The sequence below is a fragment of the Pleurodeles waltl genome, chromosome 8 (assembly GCF_031143425.1).
Source record: "Pleurodeles waltl isolate 20211129_DDA chromosome 8, aPleWal1.hap1.20221129, whole genome shotgun sequence".
Taxonomy (NCBI): domain Eukaryota; kingdom Metazoa; phylum Chordata; class Amphibia; order Caudata; family Salamandridae; genus Pleurodeles; species Pleurodeles waltl.
Window position 1 is genome coordinate 832,383,547 of NC_090447.1, and position 13,490 is coordinate 832,397,036.

At 44.6% G+C, this 13,490-nt stretch overlaps 1 protein-coding gene across 5 annotated transcripts in view; it reads right to left on the reverse strand.

Annotated features, from left to right (window-relative positions):
* CARS2 (cysteinyl-tRNA synthetase 2, mitochondrial) overlaps positions 1–13,490 on the reverse strand; it is a 387,142-nt gene that overhangs the window by 17,138 nt on the left and 356,514 nt on the right. For all 5 annotated transcript variants that reach the window (XM_069205121.1, XM_069205122.1, XM_069205123.1 and 2 more), the window contains one exon: positions 83–184. In XM_069205121.1, coding sequence (XP_069061222.1) covers positions 83–184 — 102 coding nt within the window. The remainder of the gene's footprint in view (positions 1–82; positions 185–13,490) is intronic.

The following is a 13,490-nucleotide window of genomic DNA, read 5'->3' on the forward strand; positions in this document are numbered from 1 at the left end:
GTATAACATTTAATGGTAATTAATACACATTTTCATTATGCTTACCAGTGCGCCATATGAATGTAACTGAAATGTTTCATACCTGTCTGGCTTCAAAAGAAATCCCAAGTGTTTTAAAAAACTGTTCAATGTAGGAAACCATAGTCCCATATACAACAGGGCTTGAAGGTGAGCTCTCTGTTTCCTGAAACACACAAAAATATTGTCAACTTTAGCCTGTGAAATTGGAAATGACCATAGCACAACAAAAATGTGTTCTTAAGTTGCATTAGCTAACGAAGTTTTGCCATTGTTGCCATATAAATAATATAATCCAATGGTACTCCATTAACTGAAATTAGGAGGATGGGAAGCAGGGATTCAAATTTTTCAGCAGCAGGCTCTTAAGCCACAGAGCTATGTTTTGGCTCTTTATTCCATTACAGCTTTCACTCTTCTGAGTTTGAGTTGTGAGATAAGGTATGGGTTATCCAGAGCATGTGCCCTGTAAACTGGAAAAGTTGTATTCACTTGTGCAGATATAGGGGTCCTGAGATTGGTCAAAGTAACCTGCCAATACAATATCTAGCAAAGTAGACTGGTTTTCTACCTTTCTTTTTCTTGATTCTCCAACTAGTGTAAACAGCTTGTTTTTAATCTTTCATAGCTTCCTTCGAAATCTTAACCACAATTACTTAAAATGTCTTATTAAAACTTTGGTGTGAATGTAACAGGAAGAACAGAAGTAGGTGCAAAATCAGCTGTTGATATCCTGACACTCAAACAGTGGAGAGCTGGTACCGCCAACTACTAGCAAGCTATGCAGAGATGAGAGATGGTGCAGTGCCACTGGGATTGTCATTGGGATGTGGCGCCTTTTTGAAGGTGCTTGAGATCCTTAATGCCACTATGTAACCCAACCCTGTTGCAGGATCTTATCCTGTTTCATTCCCAGAATTGCGGGTCACCTTGCATTCTCACTGGGTTGGCACCTCGGTCTGTCCTATTGTCAATCTCTTCCCAATCGTAGTGTTCTTGTGTATCTAAAACTTTACCTAGCAAGGCTAGAGGGACAGGTAGATCCATCCAGCTCCCTATCCCTAAAGAGCAAGCTTCTTACCATCAGTAGCAACTTTTCTGGTAGAGACTCTATCTAACCACAGATTCTTCACCTTGTGAACTCCCCCGAGTGCCAGACTGAATCTAGACAATTTTGACAGCAATTCCCTCACGTGTTGTAGGTGGTGTCGTGCAGATTAAAATCTGATCCATCCCTTCCCGGATGTGATATTAGGGGCCACTATATCTGCGCCACCTCCGCATGCTGACATCAGTTTCTTTCTGGTTTCTTTCTGCTCAGTCGACCAAAGAACCCAGAGTAATCAGTAAATGCCAGTGTGCAGATCCCTAGACTGGGATCTTATTAATGGAATGTACGAGTCCATTCCACAGAACGGGCAGGAGGATTGTTTGGTGTGGTATCTGTGGTTAGATAGAGTCTCCACTAGAAAAGGCATTAATGAAGAGAACTAACTTGTTTTTCTGATAGAGACTTCTTACCAAAAATTCCTCACCTTGTGAATACATACCACAGCAGTGCCTTCCCAGATGTTGGGTCTGTGGAATGGCTCAGACGAGGAAAAACTGCAGGGTATACTGGGCAAATTGCCTGCCCCGCAGGACCTGGCCATCCAGGCAGCAGTGATTTGTGAACGTGTAGAGGGATACCCCTATAGCAGCCTGACAGATGTCCTATACTGCTACACCATATGCCAGTGCACTGGTAGCAGCCTACGCTCTGGTGGACTGAGTGCACAAGCTTCCTTGGTTCTGCTTTCAAACTAGCCCTTAGCAGATCTTAATACACAAGTCAATCCATTGGGATATGGTTCTTTTTTGCAACGCTTAATTTTTTTCGCAGTGGGGAAGGTCACGAACAGTTGAACATCTAAATGATGATTTCTGGTTGGATCAATGTAAAAACTGGGGGCCCTCTTAGGGTCGAGATGGTTCAGCCGTTCCTCCTCATAGGTGATGTGAGGTGAAGCATTACAAGCTGGCAAGGTGATGGATTGCCAAATGTGGAAGCGCGTAACTACCTTTGGCAGGGATGCTGCTTTTTTTATCCGAAACCAATTTGTCAAAGAGCAACTATGTGTATGGCTGTTGGACAAACGGGCCTGGAGTTCAATCACTTGCCCAGCAGATGTTGTGGTGATGAGGAACAAGGTCTTAATAGTCAACAGGCATAAAGGATAGCTGTGCATCCGTTTGAGAGTGCACATTAGGTGAGAACCAAATTGAGCTGCAACTGCAGCGTCACAAAAGGTGATTGTGGAAACATGTGGTTCAGCCCTTTCATGAAAAGCATTACAAGAAGTAATTTGAAAAGTGATGGCTGATCTGGCAAACGTAAAAAGGGCAAAGGACAACCCTGAACTGTTGCCATAGCAAGACCTTACTGGTTTAAAGACAGGGAATACAACAGAATGTCAGACAACTTTTGGAGGCATGACACCAATGGAGTAGGACGGGTGCTTCTTTGCTCTCGGCTAAACTCCACCATCTGGGGCTATCTGATACTTAAATCGCCTGATTCCTGCGCACAAACGCTCCCATATGAGGGAGGCACAACTGTAAGCTATACACTAGGACCTGATTTGCCACACTGCCGATGGAGTTGAGCAGAGTGTCCCAGATCGCAGAACTACAGCAAGCATTGTTGCACATGTCCCGGGGCGCTGAAAGGCCTGACGTGGCCACGGAGCGGAGCTGACCTGGTTACCCTATCATCCACTGGCTGCTGACTGCGATGAGGGCCAAAGGGGATATGCAGATCGGAACCAGGGACGAGGAGAGCACAGCACCCTTGACGATCCCGGGCGAGAGGCGTGGCGCAACAGAGAGCTGGCAGCGTGGCCCAGAGACGCTCGCCAGCTCGGAGATGACTGGGCTGGGTGCAGAGGAGCATCACAAATGAGGCAGATGTATGTGGCCCCCTACCCTGCACTGTCGGCCGCGGTAGTGGCCCCCAGGGCTTTGTTGCCTGACACAAAGGTATTTGGGCGCGAGAGGGGAAGCACCGGGACCAAGACTTGAGAGTGCTGAGAAACCCCACCCCCCTCCCTCCAACACCTTCCATTGCAGTGATTGTCACAACAGCTGGGGGGCTCGCAGGTCAACGTGAAGGCTCCTGGACAAGGGAGAGCACAAAACTGAGGCCTGAGGGGGTGGCCTCCCCCCTGGAGTTGCCTGCTGCGCCATCGATGTAGGGCTGCAGGAAACATGCCGGGGCTAAGAAGGAGGCTCAGTGAGAGAACACGACTGGGCCTGCCTGATCTGGGTGATGGGACTAAGAACTGCAGGAGGCAAGCTTGAGGGGAGAACTGGGGGCCCTGTTCTGATCACTGAATTGTGAAGGGGAGTACTTACATGGTCGGTTGCAGGTGAGGGTGCTTCCAGAGTCCAACATGGAACTGACCCCTCCCCTTTTATGCTCCCTGGGTGCATATTGATTGATGCAACCCCGGTGTCCAGACTGGCTCCCAACAAGACCTTTTCGGCAGCGGTTCAATGTTCACTTGCAGGACCTGCTGAGCCGTGATGACCTGTGGACCGAGAAGTGCAGAAGAGGACTACTGGTGACTGGTGCGGTCCGTAGACTAGAACCCGGAGAGAGGCTGTCAAGCAGGGCATGGGATTCAGGGAGGGGTGTTCAGCTGCTGGTTGGGCTGGGCCACCATTATCTAGCTTGCTGACTTCCAAGGCCCTTGGGGACATGTGGTCTCATGGGCCCCCACCAGTCTGTCACTCGCTAGCTGGGAGAGACCCGTCAGGGGATAAAACAAAGGGGACACCATACTATGCAGGCCCAACCAGGAGGACAGACTGAAGCTCTCACATAGCAGCCGACCAGGAGAAAAGTGGCTAGTAAAGAGTGGCTGCAGTACCTGGCTAGTTGGACCCCTGTCTGGACCCTGGAGCACGACGGCGGACACATACTGGATCAAATACCTGTGCTTCAGAACCCTCAGGTGCTGCACCCCATAACCTACTTACGAATGGCTGTGGGCCTGTGATACTTACACGACACTGCTGCTACACAAAGCGCTCACGAATGAGTGTTCTGTAGTCATTGCTGCATTAGGGGCCCATCCGGGTGGGGCTGAGTGACTACAACAGTGACCCAGAGCATCTAAACAACTCATAACCGGAGATCTTTCCATGACAGATGCACACAAACATCAGTTCAACTACCGTTGTAATCTCTGGACTGCCACTAGCAAGCCAATATGGGAAAATACTTCAGAAAGAAGGACGTCACGGTTTGTCACTGTCCCAGGACATGATCCCTCCCACCATGGCGGAACCTACTGCAAACGATGGACAATTGCAGGGAGCCACCTTGGACACCATTCTCCAGGCCATCGCTGCCACCTGAGAGGCCCTTGAGCTCAGAATTGACACAGTTGCATGCATGACCTTATGCGACGGAACACTATTGAGCAAGTGAGCTTCGGATTGTGGAATTAAGTATAGTAATGCGACCTGATAGATATGGAAAATGTCACTTACCCAGTGTACATCTGTTCGTGGCATGTTGTGCTGCAGATTCACATGCTATGCATAGTGTTGGGCTCGGAGTGTTACAAGTTGTAAATGTATATACATATGTACAAATGTTTTAACTTAAACGACTAAAGGCTTCCGGGGAGGAGGGAAGGTGCATGTGAATCTGCAGCACAACATGCCACGAACAGATGTACACTGGGTAAGTGACATTTTCCGTTTTATGGCATGTGTAGCTGCAAACACACATACTATGCATAGACTACAAAGCAATTAGTCCTCCCAAAACAGTGGTGGCTAGCCTGTAGGAGTTGAAGTTGTTTGGAATAATGTTCTCAGGACAGCTTGCCCTACACTGGCTTGTTGTTGTGAGAAAACATCAACACAGTAGTGTTTAGTAAATGTAAAAGGGTTTGACCATGTAGCTGCTTTACATATATCAGCCATTGGTATGTTTCCTAAAAAAGCCATTGTTGTGCCTTTCTTTCTTGTAGAATGTGCTTTAGGAGTGACAAAACATTGTCTTTTTGCTTTGGTATAACATATTTGTATACATCTAACAATCCATCTTGCTAAACCTTGTTTTGATATAGGATTGTATGTAGTTGTTGGAAAGCTAGAAAAAGTTGTTTTGTTTTCCTAAATTGTTTAGTTATGTCTATGTAATACATAAGAGCTCATTTGTGATCCATGGTATGAAGAGCTCTGTCTGCCACAGAATCTGGCAGTGGAAAGAAGACTGGCAATTCCACTGTTTGATTGATGTGAAAGGTGATACTACTTTTGGTAGAAATTTTGGATTTGTTCTTAGTACAACCTTATATTTGTGTGCTTGGAAAAAAGGTTCTTCTAGAGTGAAAGTTTGTATTTCACTAACTCTTCTTAAAGAAGTAATAGCCACAAGGAAGGCAATTTTCCATGTTAGAATATGAATTTGGCAAGACTGCATGGGTTCAAAAGGTGGTCCCATAAGTCTTGTGAGTACTATATTTAAATTCCATGATGGAACTGGTGGTGTTCTTGGTGCAATGATGCGTTTTAAACCTTCCATAAAGGCTTTAATAACAGGAACGCTGAATAAAGAACTAGGTTGAATAGTTTGTAAATATGCAGATATTTCAGTAAGATGTATTTTATGGAGGAAAAAGCAAAATTTGACTTTTGTAAATTAAGTAAGTAACATACAATACAGGGAGTGCAGAATTATTAGGCAAATGAGTATTTTGACCACATCATCCTCTTTATGCATGTTGTCTTACTCCAAGCTGTATACAGTAGGCTCGAAAGCCTACTACCAATTAAGCATATTAGGTGATGTGCATCTCTGTAATGAGAAGGGGTGTGGTCTAATGACATCAACACCCTATATCAGGTGTGCATAATTATTAGGCAACTTCCTTTCCTTTGGCAAAATGGGTCAAAAGAAGGACTTGACAGGCTCAGAAAAGTCAAAAATAGTGAGATATCATGCTGAGGGATGCAGCACTCTTAAAATTGCAAAGCTTCTGAAGCGTGATCATCGAACAATCAAGCGTTTCATTCAAAATAGTCAACAGGGTCGCAAGAAGCGTGTGGAAAAACCAAGGCGCAAAATAACTGCCCATGAACTGAGAAAAGTCAAGCGTGCAGCTGCCACGATGCCACTTGCCACCAGTTTGGCCATATTTCAGAGCTGCAACATCACTGGAGTGCCCAAAAGCACAAGGTGTGCAATACTCAGAGACATGGCCAAGGTAAGAAAGGCTGAAAGACGACCACCACTGAACAAGACACACAAGCTGAAACGTCAAGACTGGGCCAAGAAATATCTCAAGACTGATTTTTCTAAGGTTTTATGGACTGATGAAATGAGAGTGAGTCTTGATGGGCCAGATGGATGGGCCCGTGGCTGGATTGGTAAAGGGCAGAGAGCTCCAGTCCGACTCAGACGCCAGCAAGGTGGAGGTGGAGTACTGGTTTGGGCTGGTATCATCAAAGATGAGCTTGTGTGGCCTTTTCGGGTTGAGGATGGAGTCAAGCTCAACTCCCAGTCCTACTGCCAGTTCCTGGAAGACACCTTCTTCAAGCAGTGGTACAGGAAGAAGTCTGCATCCTTCAAGAAAAACATGATTTTCATGCAGGACAATGCTCCATCACACGCGTCCAAGTACTCCACAGCGTGGCTGGCAAGAAAGGGTACAAAAGAAGGAAATCTAATGACATGGCCTCCTTGTTCACCTGATCTGAACCCCATTGAGAACCTGTGGTCCATCATCAAATGTGAGATTTACAAGGAGGGAAAACAGTACACCTCTCTGAACAGTGTCTGGGAGGCTGTGGTTGCTGCTGCACGCAATGTTGATGGTGAACAGATCAAAACACTGACAGAATCCATGGATGGCAGGCTTTTGAGTGTCCTTGCAAAGAAAGGTGGCTATATTGGTCACTGATTTGTTTTTGTTTTGTTTTTGAATGTCAGAAATGTATATTTGTGAATGTTGAGATGTTACATTGGTTTCACTGGTAATAATAAATAATTGAAATGGGTATATATTTTTTTTTGTTAAGTTGCCTAATAATTATGCACAGTAATAGTCACCTGCACACACAGATATCTCCCTAACATAGCTAAAACTAAAAACAAACTAAAAACTACTTCCAAAAATATTCAGCTTTGATATTAATGAGTTTTTTGAGTTCATTGAGAACATGGTTGTTGTTCAATAATAAAATTAATCCTCAAAAATACAACTTGCCTAATAATTCTGCACTCCCTGTATCTTGTATTGATGCTGTAAGTGGGTCTATGCTTTTAGATTGACAATAGTAGACAAATCTTTTCCACTTGTTTGCGTAGCACTGTCTAGTAGTGGGTTTTCATGCTTGTTTAAAGACTTCCATAAATTCTGATGGGAGTTTTAAGCATCCAAATTCTATGACCTCAGGGGACAAATCGCTAGATTGAGAGCATTGGAGTTTGGATGCCTGGTTTAACCTTTGTTTTGTGTTAACAAATCCGGTCTGTTTGGGAGTTTGGATTGAGGTACTACAGATAGGTCTAGTAGTGTTGTGTACCAAGGCTGACGTGCCCATGTTGGTGCTATGAGTATCATGTTGAGTGACGTTTTATGAAACTTGTTGATCAGAAATGGAAAGAGTGGGAGAGGGGGAAAAGCATAAGCAAATATCCCTGACCAATCGATCCATAGACCATTGCCCCTGGATAGGGGATGTGGGTGTCGGAATGCGAAGTTTTGGCATTTTGTGTTTTCGCTTGTTGCGAATAGATCTATGTCTGGTGTTCCCCACTTTTGAAATACTTTTGAAGTACTTGTGGGTGAATCTCCCATTTGTGTGTTTGTTGGTGATTTCTGCTGAGGACATTTGCCAACTGATTGTCTATCCCTGGAATGTACTGTGCTATTATGTGAATTTGATTGTGAATTGCCCATTTCCAAATTGTTTGGGCTAGAAGGGACAATTGAGATGAATTTGTCCCTCCCTGCTTGTTGAGATAATACATGGTTGTCATGTTGTCTGTCATTATAAGAGCAATCTTCTGTTTGAGAAGAGGTTGAAATGCTTTTTGGGGCAAGGAACACAGCTAATAACTCTAAGTGGTCTATGTGTAGCTGTTTTTTGTTTGACATCCCAATGCCCTTGAATATTGTGATTGTTTAGTTGACCTCTCCAACCAATCTTAAAACAACCCCCGTTATTAAATTGCTGCGATTCCACCATTGAAGGGACATATGTATTTGGCAGTCTATCAACACCAGGGCCCTAATTACGATATTGGTGGTTAAAACCGAAGAGATCCGGGCTGGCAGTCAATAGATGACCGCCAGCACGACTAGCCCCCCCGCTGGCCGTATAATGTTTTCCCCGCTGGACGGAAACCGTGTTTCCGCCCGCCGGCCCAGCGGGGAAAAGGGCCGTAGCATTGACAGCGGCTCCAAATGGAGCCACTGCCGATGTTGGTGTGCGGCGGGTGCAGTAGCACCCGTCGCGCAGATCACTGCCTGTAAATCAGGCAGTGACCTGCGCGATGGGGCACTGAACGGGGGCCCCGCACTGCCCATGCTAAGTGCATGTGCAGTGCAGGGGACCCCAGGTGGGGCCCTGGAGCACCCCTTCCGCCAGCCTTTCCCTGCAGCGCTGCCCTGTTGGAAAATGATTCCCTCCACCGTCAAGCTCCCTTTCGGCAGCAGCCTGGCGGTGGAGGAGGTCCACCATAGGCGGCCCTCACTGTGTCCATAATACGGCGGTTCAGATCGCCATGTCGGTGGCGGTCTTTGCCCCCACCTCAGGCATGGCGGTCTGAACTGCCGGGGTTAATAATGACCTCCTAGATCTTGAAGTTAACCGTGTGCCTGTGACCACTGTTGTGCAAGGCACTGTTGTAAGGGCCTCATGTTTAATCTTGCATGTGGGACTATTGCTATGCAAGATGCCATAATTCCTAAGATCTTCATGACAAATCTTACAGTGTATTGTTGATTTGGTTGTATAAGTGGAATGAGATTTTGAAAAGCTTGTATCCTTTGTGTATTTGGATACGCTAGAGCTAGTTGAGTATTTAGGATAGCACCCAAATACGGTTGTACTTGTGCTGGTTGAAGATGTGACTTTTGGTAGTTTATAGAAAATCCTAGTGTGTGCAGAGCTTCTATTACGTAACGTGTATGTTTTTGGCATTGTGTATGATTGTTTGATTTTATTAGCCAATAGTCTAGATATGGAAAGACATGGATGTGTTGTCTTCTTAAGTATGCTGCTAGTACTGCTAAGCACTTTGTAAACACCCTTGGAGCTGTTATTATGCCGAAAGTTAACAATTTGAACTGGTAGTGTTTTCCTTGTATGACAAACCTGAGACATTTTCTTTGAGCTGGGTGGATGGGTATGTGGAAATACGCATCTTTGAGGTCTAGGGCTGTCATAAAATGTGTTTTTGTAGCAGTGGGATAACATCTTGCAGAGTTACCATGTGAAAATGTTCTGATAGGATGTAAAAATTGAGAGGCCTGAGGTTTAATATTGGACTGAGGGTGCCATCTTTTTGGGGAATTAGAAAGTATAGCGAGTATACTCCTGTTCCCTGTTGAGATTGTGGAACTAATTCTATTGCCTGTTTGAGTAGAAGAGATTGAACCTCTTGTTGTAACAGAAAGGTATGTTCTGGGGATAATTTGTGATATCTTTAAGGTATGTTTATCAATTCTAGGCAATGACCATTGCAGATAATTGATAATACCCAGTTGTCTGTCGTAATATTTTGCCAATGTGAGTGGAACTGCTGTAGTCTTCCCCCCACAGGAGATGTGTGGTGTGGAAGGGAGGGAAGGAAGTCACTGCTTTGGTTGTGTTGCTGGCTGTTTAGAGGATTGGAATTTACCTCTATTTCTACAGTATTGGCCTCTGTATGTTCCTCTAAACCCACCTCGCTGGTATTGGGTTTGATATGGTTGTTTTGTTTGTGAGGTAGAAGCCTCGGGGGACTGTGCTCTAAAACCTCCTCGAAACTGAGGCTTATGAAATGACCCCCTATATGGTGTAGTATACAGAGCACCCATTGCCTTTGCTGTATCAGAGTCTTTTTGCAATTTCTCTATTGTAATGTCCACTTCTGGGCCAAAGAGGTGGTTTTTTTTTTAAATCAAAAGGCATGTTTAACACAGCCTGTTTGATTTCTGGTTTAAAACCAGAGGGGCGCAGTCATGCATGTCTTCTGATGGTAATGGCTGTGTTCACGCTCCTTGCAGCTGTATCAGCCGCATCAAGGGCAGACCTTATCTGATTGTTACTGATGGCTTGCCCTTCCTCTACTACTTGTTGTGCCTGCTTCTGGTGTTCTTTTGGGAGATGCTGTATGATATCCTGCATCTCATCCCAACGAGCTCTATCATAATGGGCTAGTAGTGCCTGAGAATTAGCTATTCTCCATTGATTTGCCGCTTGGGATGCAACTCTTACCTGCAGCGTCAAATTTCCTGCTCTCTTTATCAGGAGGGGGTGCATCTCCTGAAGACTGGCTATTCACCCTCTTTCGTGCAGCACTAACCACTACTGAATCAGGAGGCACCTGATTGGCAATACAATCTGGATCAGAGGGTGCAGGCTTTTTTTTCTTTTCTATTCTAGGTGTGATTATTCTGGATTTCACAGGCTCATTAAAGATTTGGTCTGCGTGTTTTACCATGCCTGGTAACACTGGGAGGCATTGGTACCTAGAATGTGTTGAGGATAATGTGTTAAACAAAAAATCTTCCTCCAATGGTTCAGTGTGCATTGTCACCCCATGGTAAGCTGCAGCCCTGGCTATGACCCGATTGTATACTGTTGTATCTTCAGGTGGAGATGTTTTGGATGGGTAGGTATCTGGGTCGTTATCTGGGATGGGATCAGGATCATAAAGGTCCCATGGATCTACAATGTCTTCTTGCGAATAGAAAGAATGTGTTGGAGAAGGCACTGGTGGAGGGGTGGTCTGAGGAGAGGTAGCCAGGTGTGGAGAATGAGGAAGAGGAGACTGAGGAGGTACTGGCTTCTCTTTTTGCTTTTGCACTTTAGCTGGGGTCTGTGCAGTGTCCAGTTCTTCTTGGAATGCCAGCTTTCTCTTTGTCTTTAGAGGAGGTGCTGTAATAATTCTCCCCGTCTCTTTATGGATATGTATCATAGATTGTCTCTCATCCATAACTTGTAGAATGGGCTCAATGTCCGACACTTCCTCAGAAGTTGTATGTCTTTCTCGTATTTTTTGGAAAAGTCCTTGCTCCTCTGTATAAGATCTCTTTTTCGGTTCAGAAGTTTGTTGCTTTTTGCGTATCGATAATGTTGTGGAAGATCTCGGCTCCGAAACTGCCTTTCTAATTTTCGACTCCGAAACTTGGTGTTTCTTGCTGGAGTCCGAAATGGAGCCCTTTTTAGTTTTAGTCGACTCTGAAGTAGTCAGAGGTGTGGCCTTTTTCGGTGCTGAACCCAGAGGTCGATCACCAACAGTCTTTTTTCGGGCTGAACCATAGCCTTCCGGTGTACCCAAGGCCTTAAAATGTTTCTTGTGTGGTGGTGCAGGCCAGCTGTGATGGGTCTGTCGTCTTCGGATTCCTCCTGTTTCTGTGTCTCAGATAAAGACTGCTGTGTACGCCTGTTCCTCTCCGGTGGCGTTGAGATGTTCTCTGCTCTTCGACGCCACTTCCAGCCTTCTTGCTCTTCGGTCTCTAAGAGTCTTTTTTTATCTAAATGATCGACAGGCCTCACAGTTTTCCTCCTGATGGTCTGGGGTAAGGCACAGGTTGCAAACCAAATGCTGGTCTGTGTACGGGTACTTGGTGTGGCACTGAGGGCAGAATCGGAATGGAGTCTGATCCATCAGGCTCTCCACCTCGGCCCAAATAGGCCTGAGTTGGGCGTCCGCAGGCGCCCTGAAGGGCGAACACATTGATTTTCCGACAGTACTACTGGTTCGATGCTAGGTGGAGAACGCGTTCAAAACAATACCGACAAAAGGGAAGGTTTTCTAAAGTTTTCCGAATCAAAATCTCGGAGCGAGAGAAAACACGCCCGAACCCGACGGCGGAAAGAAAATCTATCAATGGAGTCAATGACCATGCGCAATGAAACCGAGAGAAGGAGTCACTCAATCCAGAGACTCTAAAAGACTTATTCGAAGAAAAACAACTTGTAACACTCCGAGCCCAACACTAGATGTCGGTATTGATATGCATAGCATGTGTATCTGCAGCTACACATGCCATTTAACATTTATATATATGTAGAATAAGGAAATAAAAACAGAAGTTAATGAAGATCTTGCATCAAGAGGGTTCTCATAAATACCTTCCTTAAATAAGAAAGGATACCAAATATTAAGGTGAAGCCATTATGAAACCTATGTAAAACAGAGGTGTCTTGAAGATTATTGAAACCCGAAGTCACTCAATGGTAAATCAAGAAGTGGAGAACGGTAGGGAAATATTGTATCCCTTGACCATGAATTGGAAATAAATTTCAGATATGTGTGTGTTGTTGTCCTGAGAAGGTGGGTGAATAATCAGGAGTACTGCTGAAACATCGCACTAATAGTTTTTAATTTGAATTTTCTCAAATATATTGCAGTTTCACAGTTGATTTTAAAAAACAAATTGGTTTTAATAGATCTGTTAAGGGTTTTATATAAAAAAATGTATATGGATAGGAAGTTAAAAATGTGGGGGATATTGACTGTGAAATTAGCGAGATTGATGTGACATCTTCGTAGAGTGAAAATGTATGTGAGTAGGTAATGGAAGGTGTAAGAGGAGGTTGTTTCACATAATGAATAAAGAATAGTGAATGTATGTTTTATGGTAGAGAAATCAATAAGTGGAAATTGTATTGGAAGTAGAGTGAGAATACGTTTTTTTCTAGAGAAAGACAACCCTATAGGGGAGAAAGCTGTGTGCATTATCTTATGACATGTAATTCAATTGTGATTGATTTGGAGCATCCTATTTTAACCTCAAATCAATTGGTAAGGGGACAAGTGTTTGTATAGGATGGTATCTATTTGCTTACAGGTAAATGCATAGAATTTGCCAATGCTTGTTTGCGGTTAAGTAATAAGTCATGATCTAGTGTTTCTAAATCTCCGGAACCCTCTGGTGGATCTTTAACCTTTTAGTGTCCATGTATTCATATAAATGTTATCTATTTTTATAAACTGGTGTTGGATTTTTTTAGTGTTTGCAATACGTCTAGCCACTGGCAGTGGTTCCGTGGTTAACTGGTGGTAAGACCTATTGCAAACATCCTCCCATCAACTTTTGTATGTTTGATGTACTTCCCTAAGTGGTGAAGGGCATGCCTACACCTGGGTCCATTGCTCACTGTACCACTGGAACCCAGCTACGTCCGACTGATGAGCCTGAATCAGGGCTAAACCGATTTTTGGGCTACTTGTGTTCCGCTTCAGAGAGAACCTG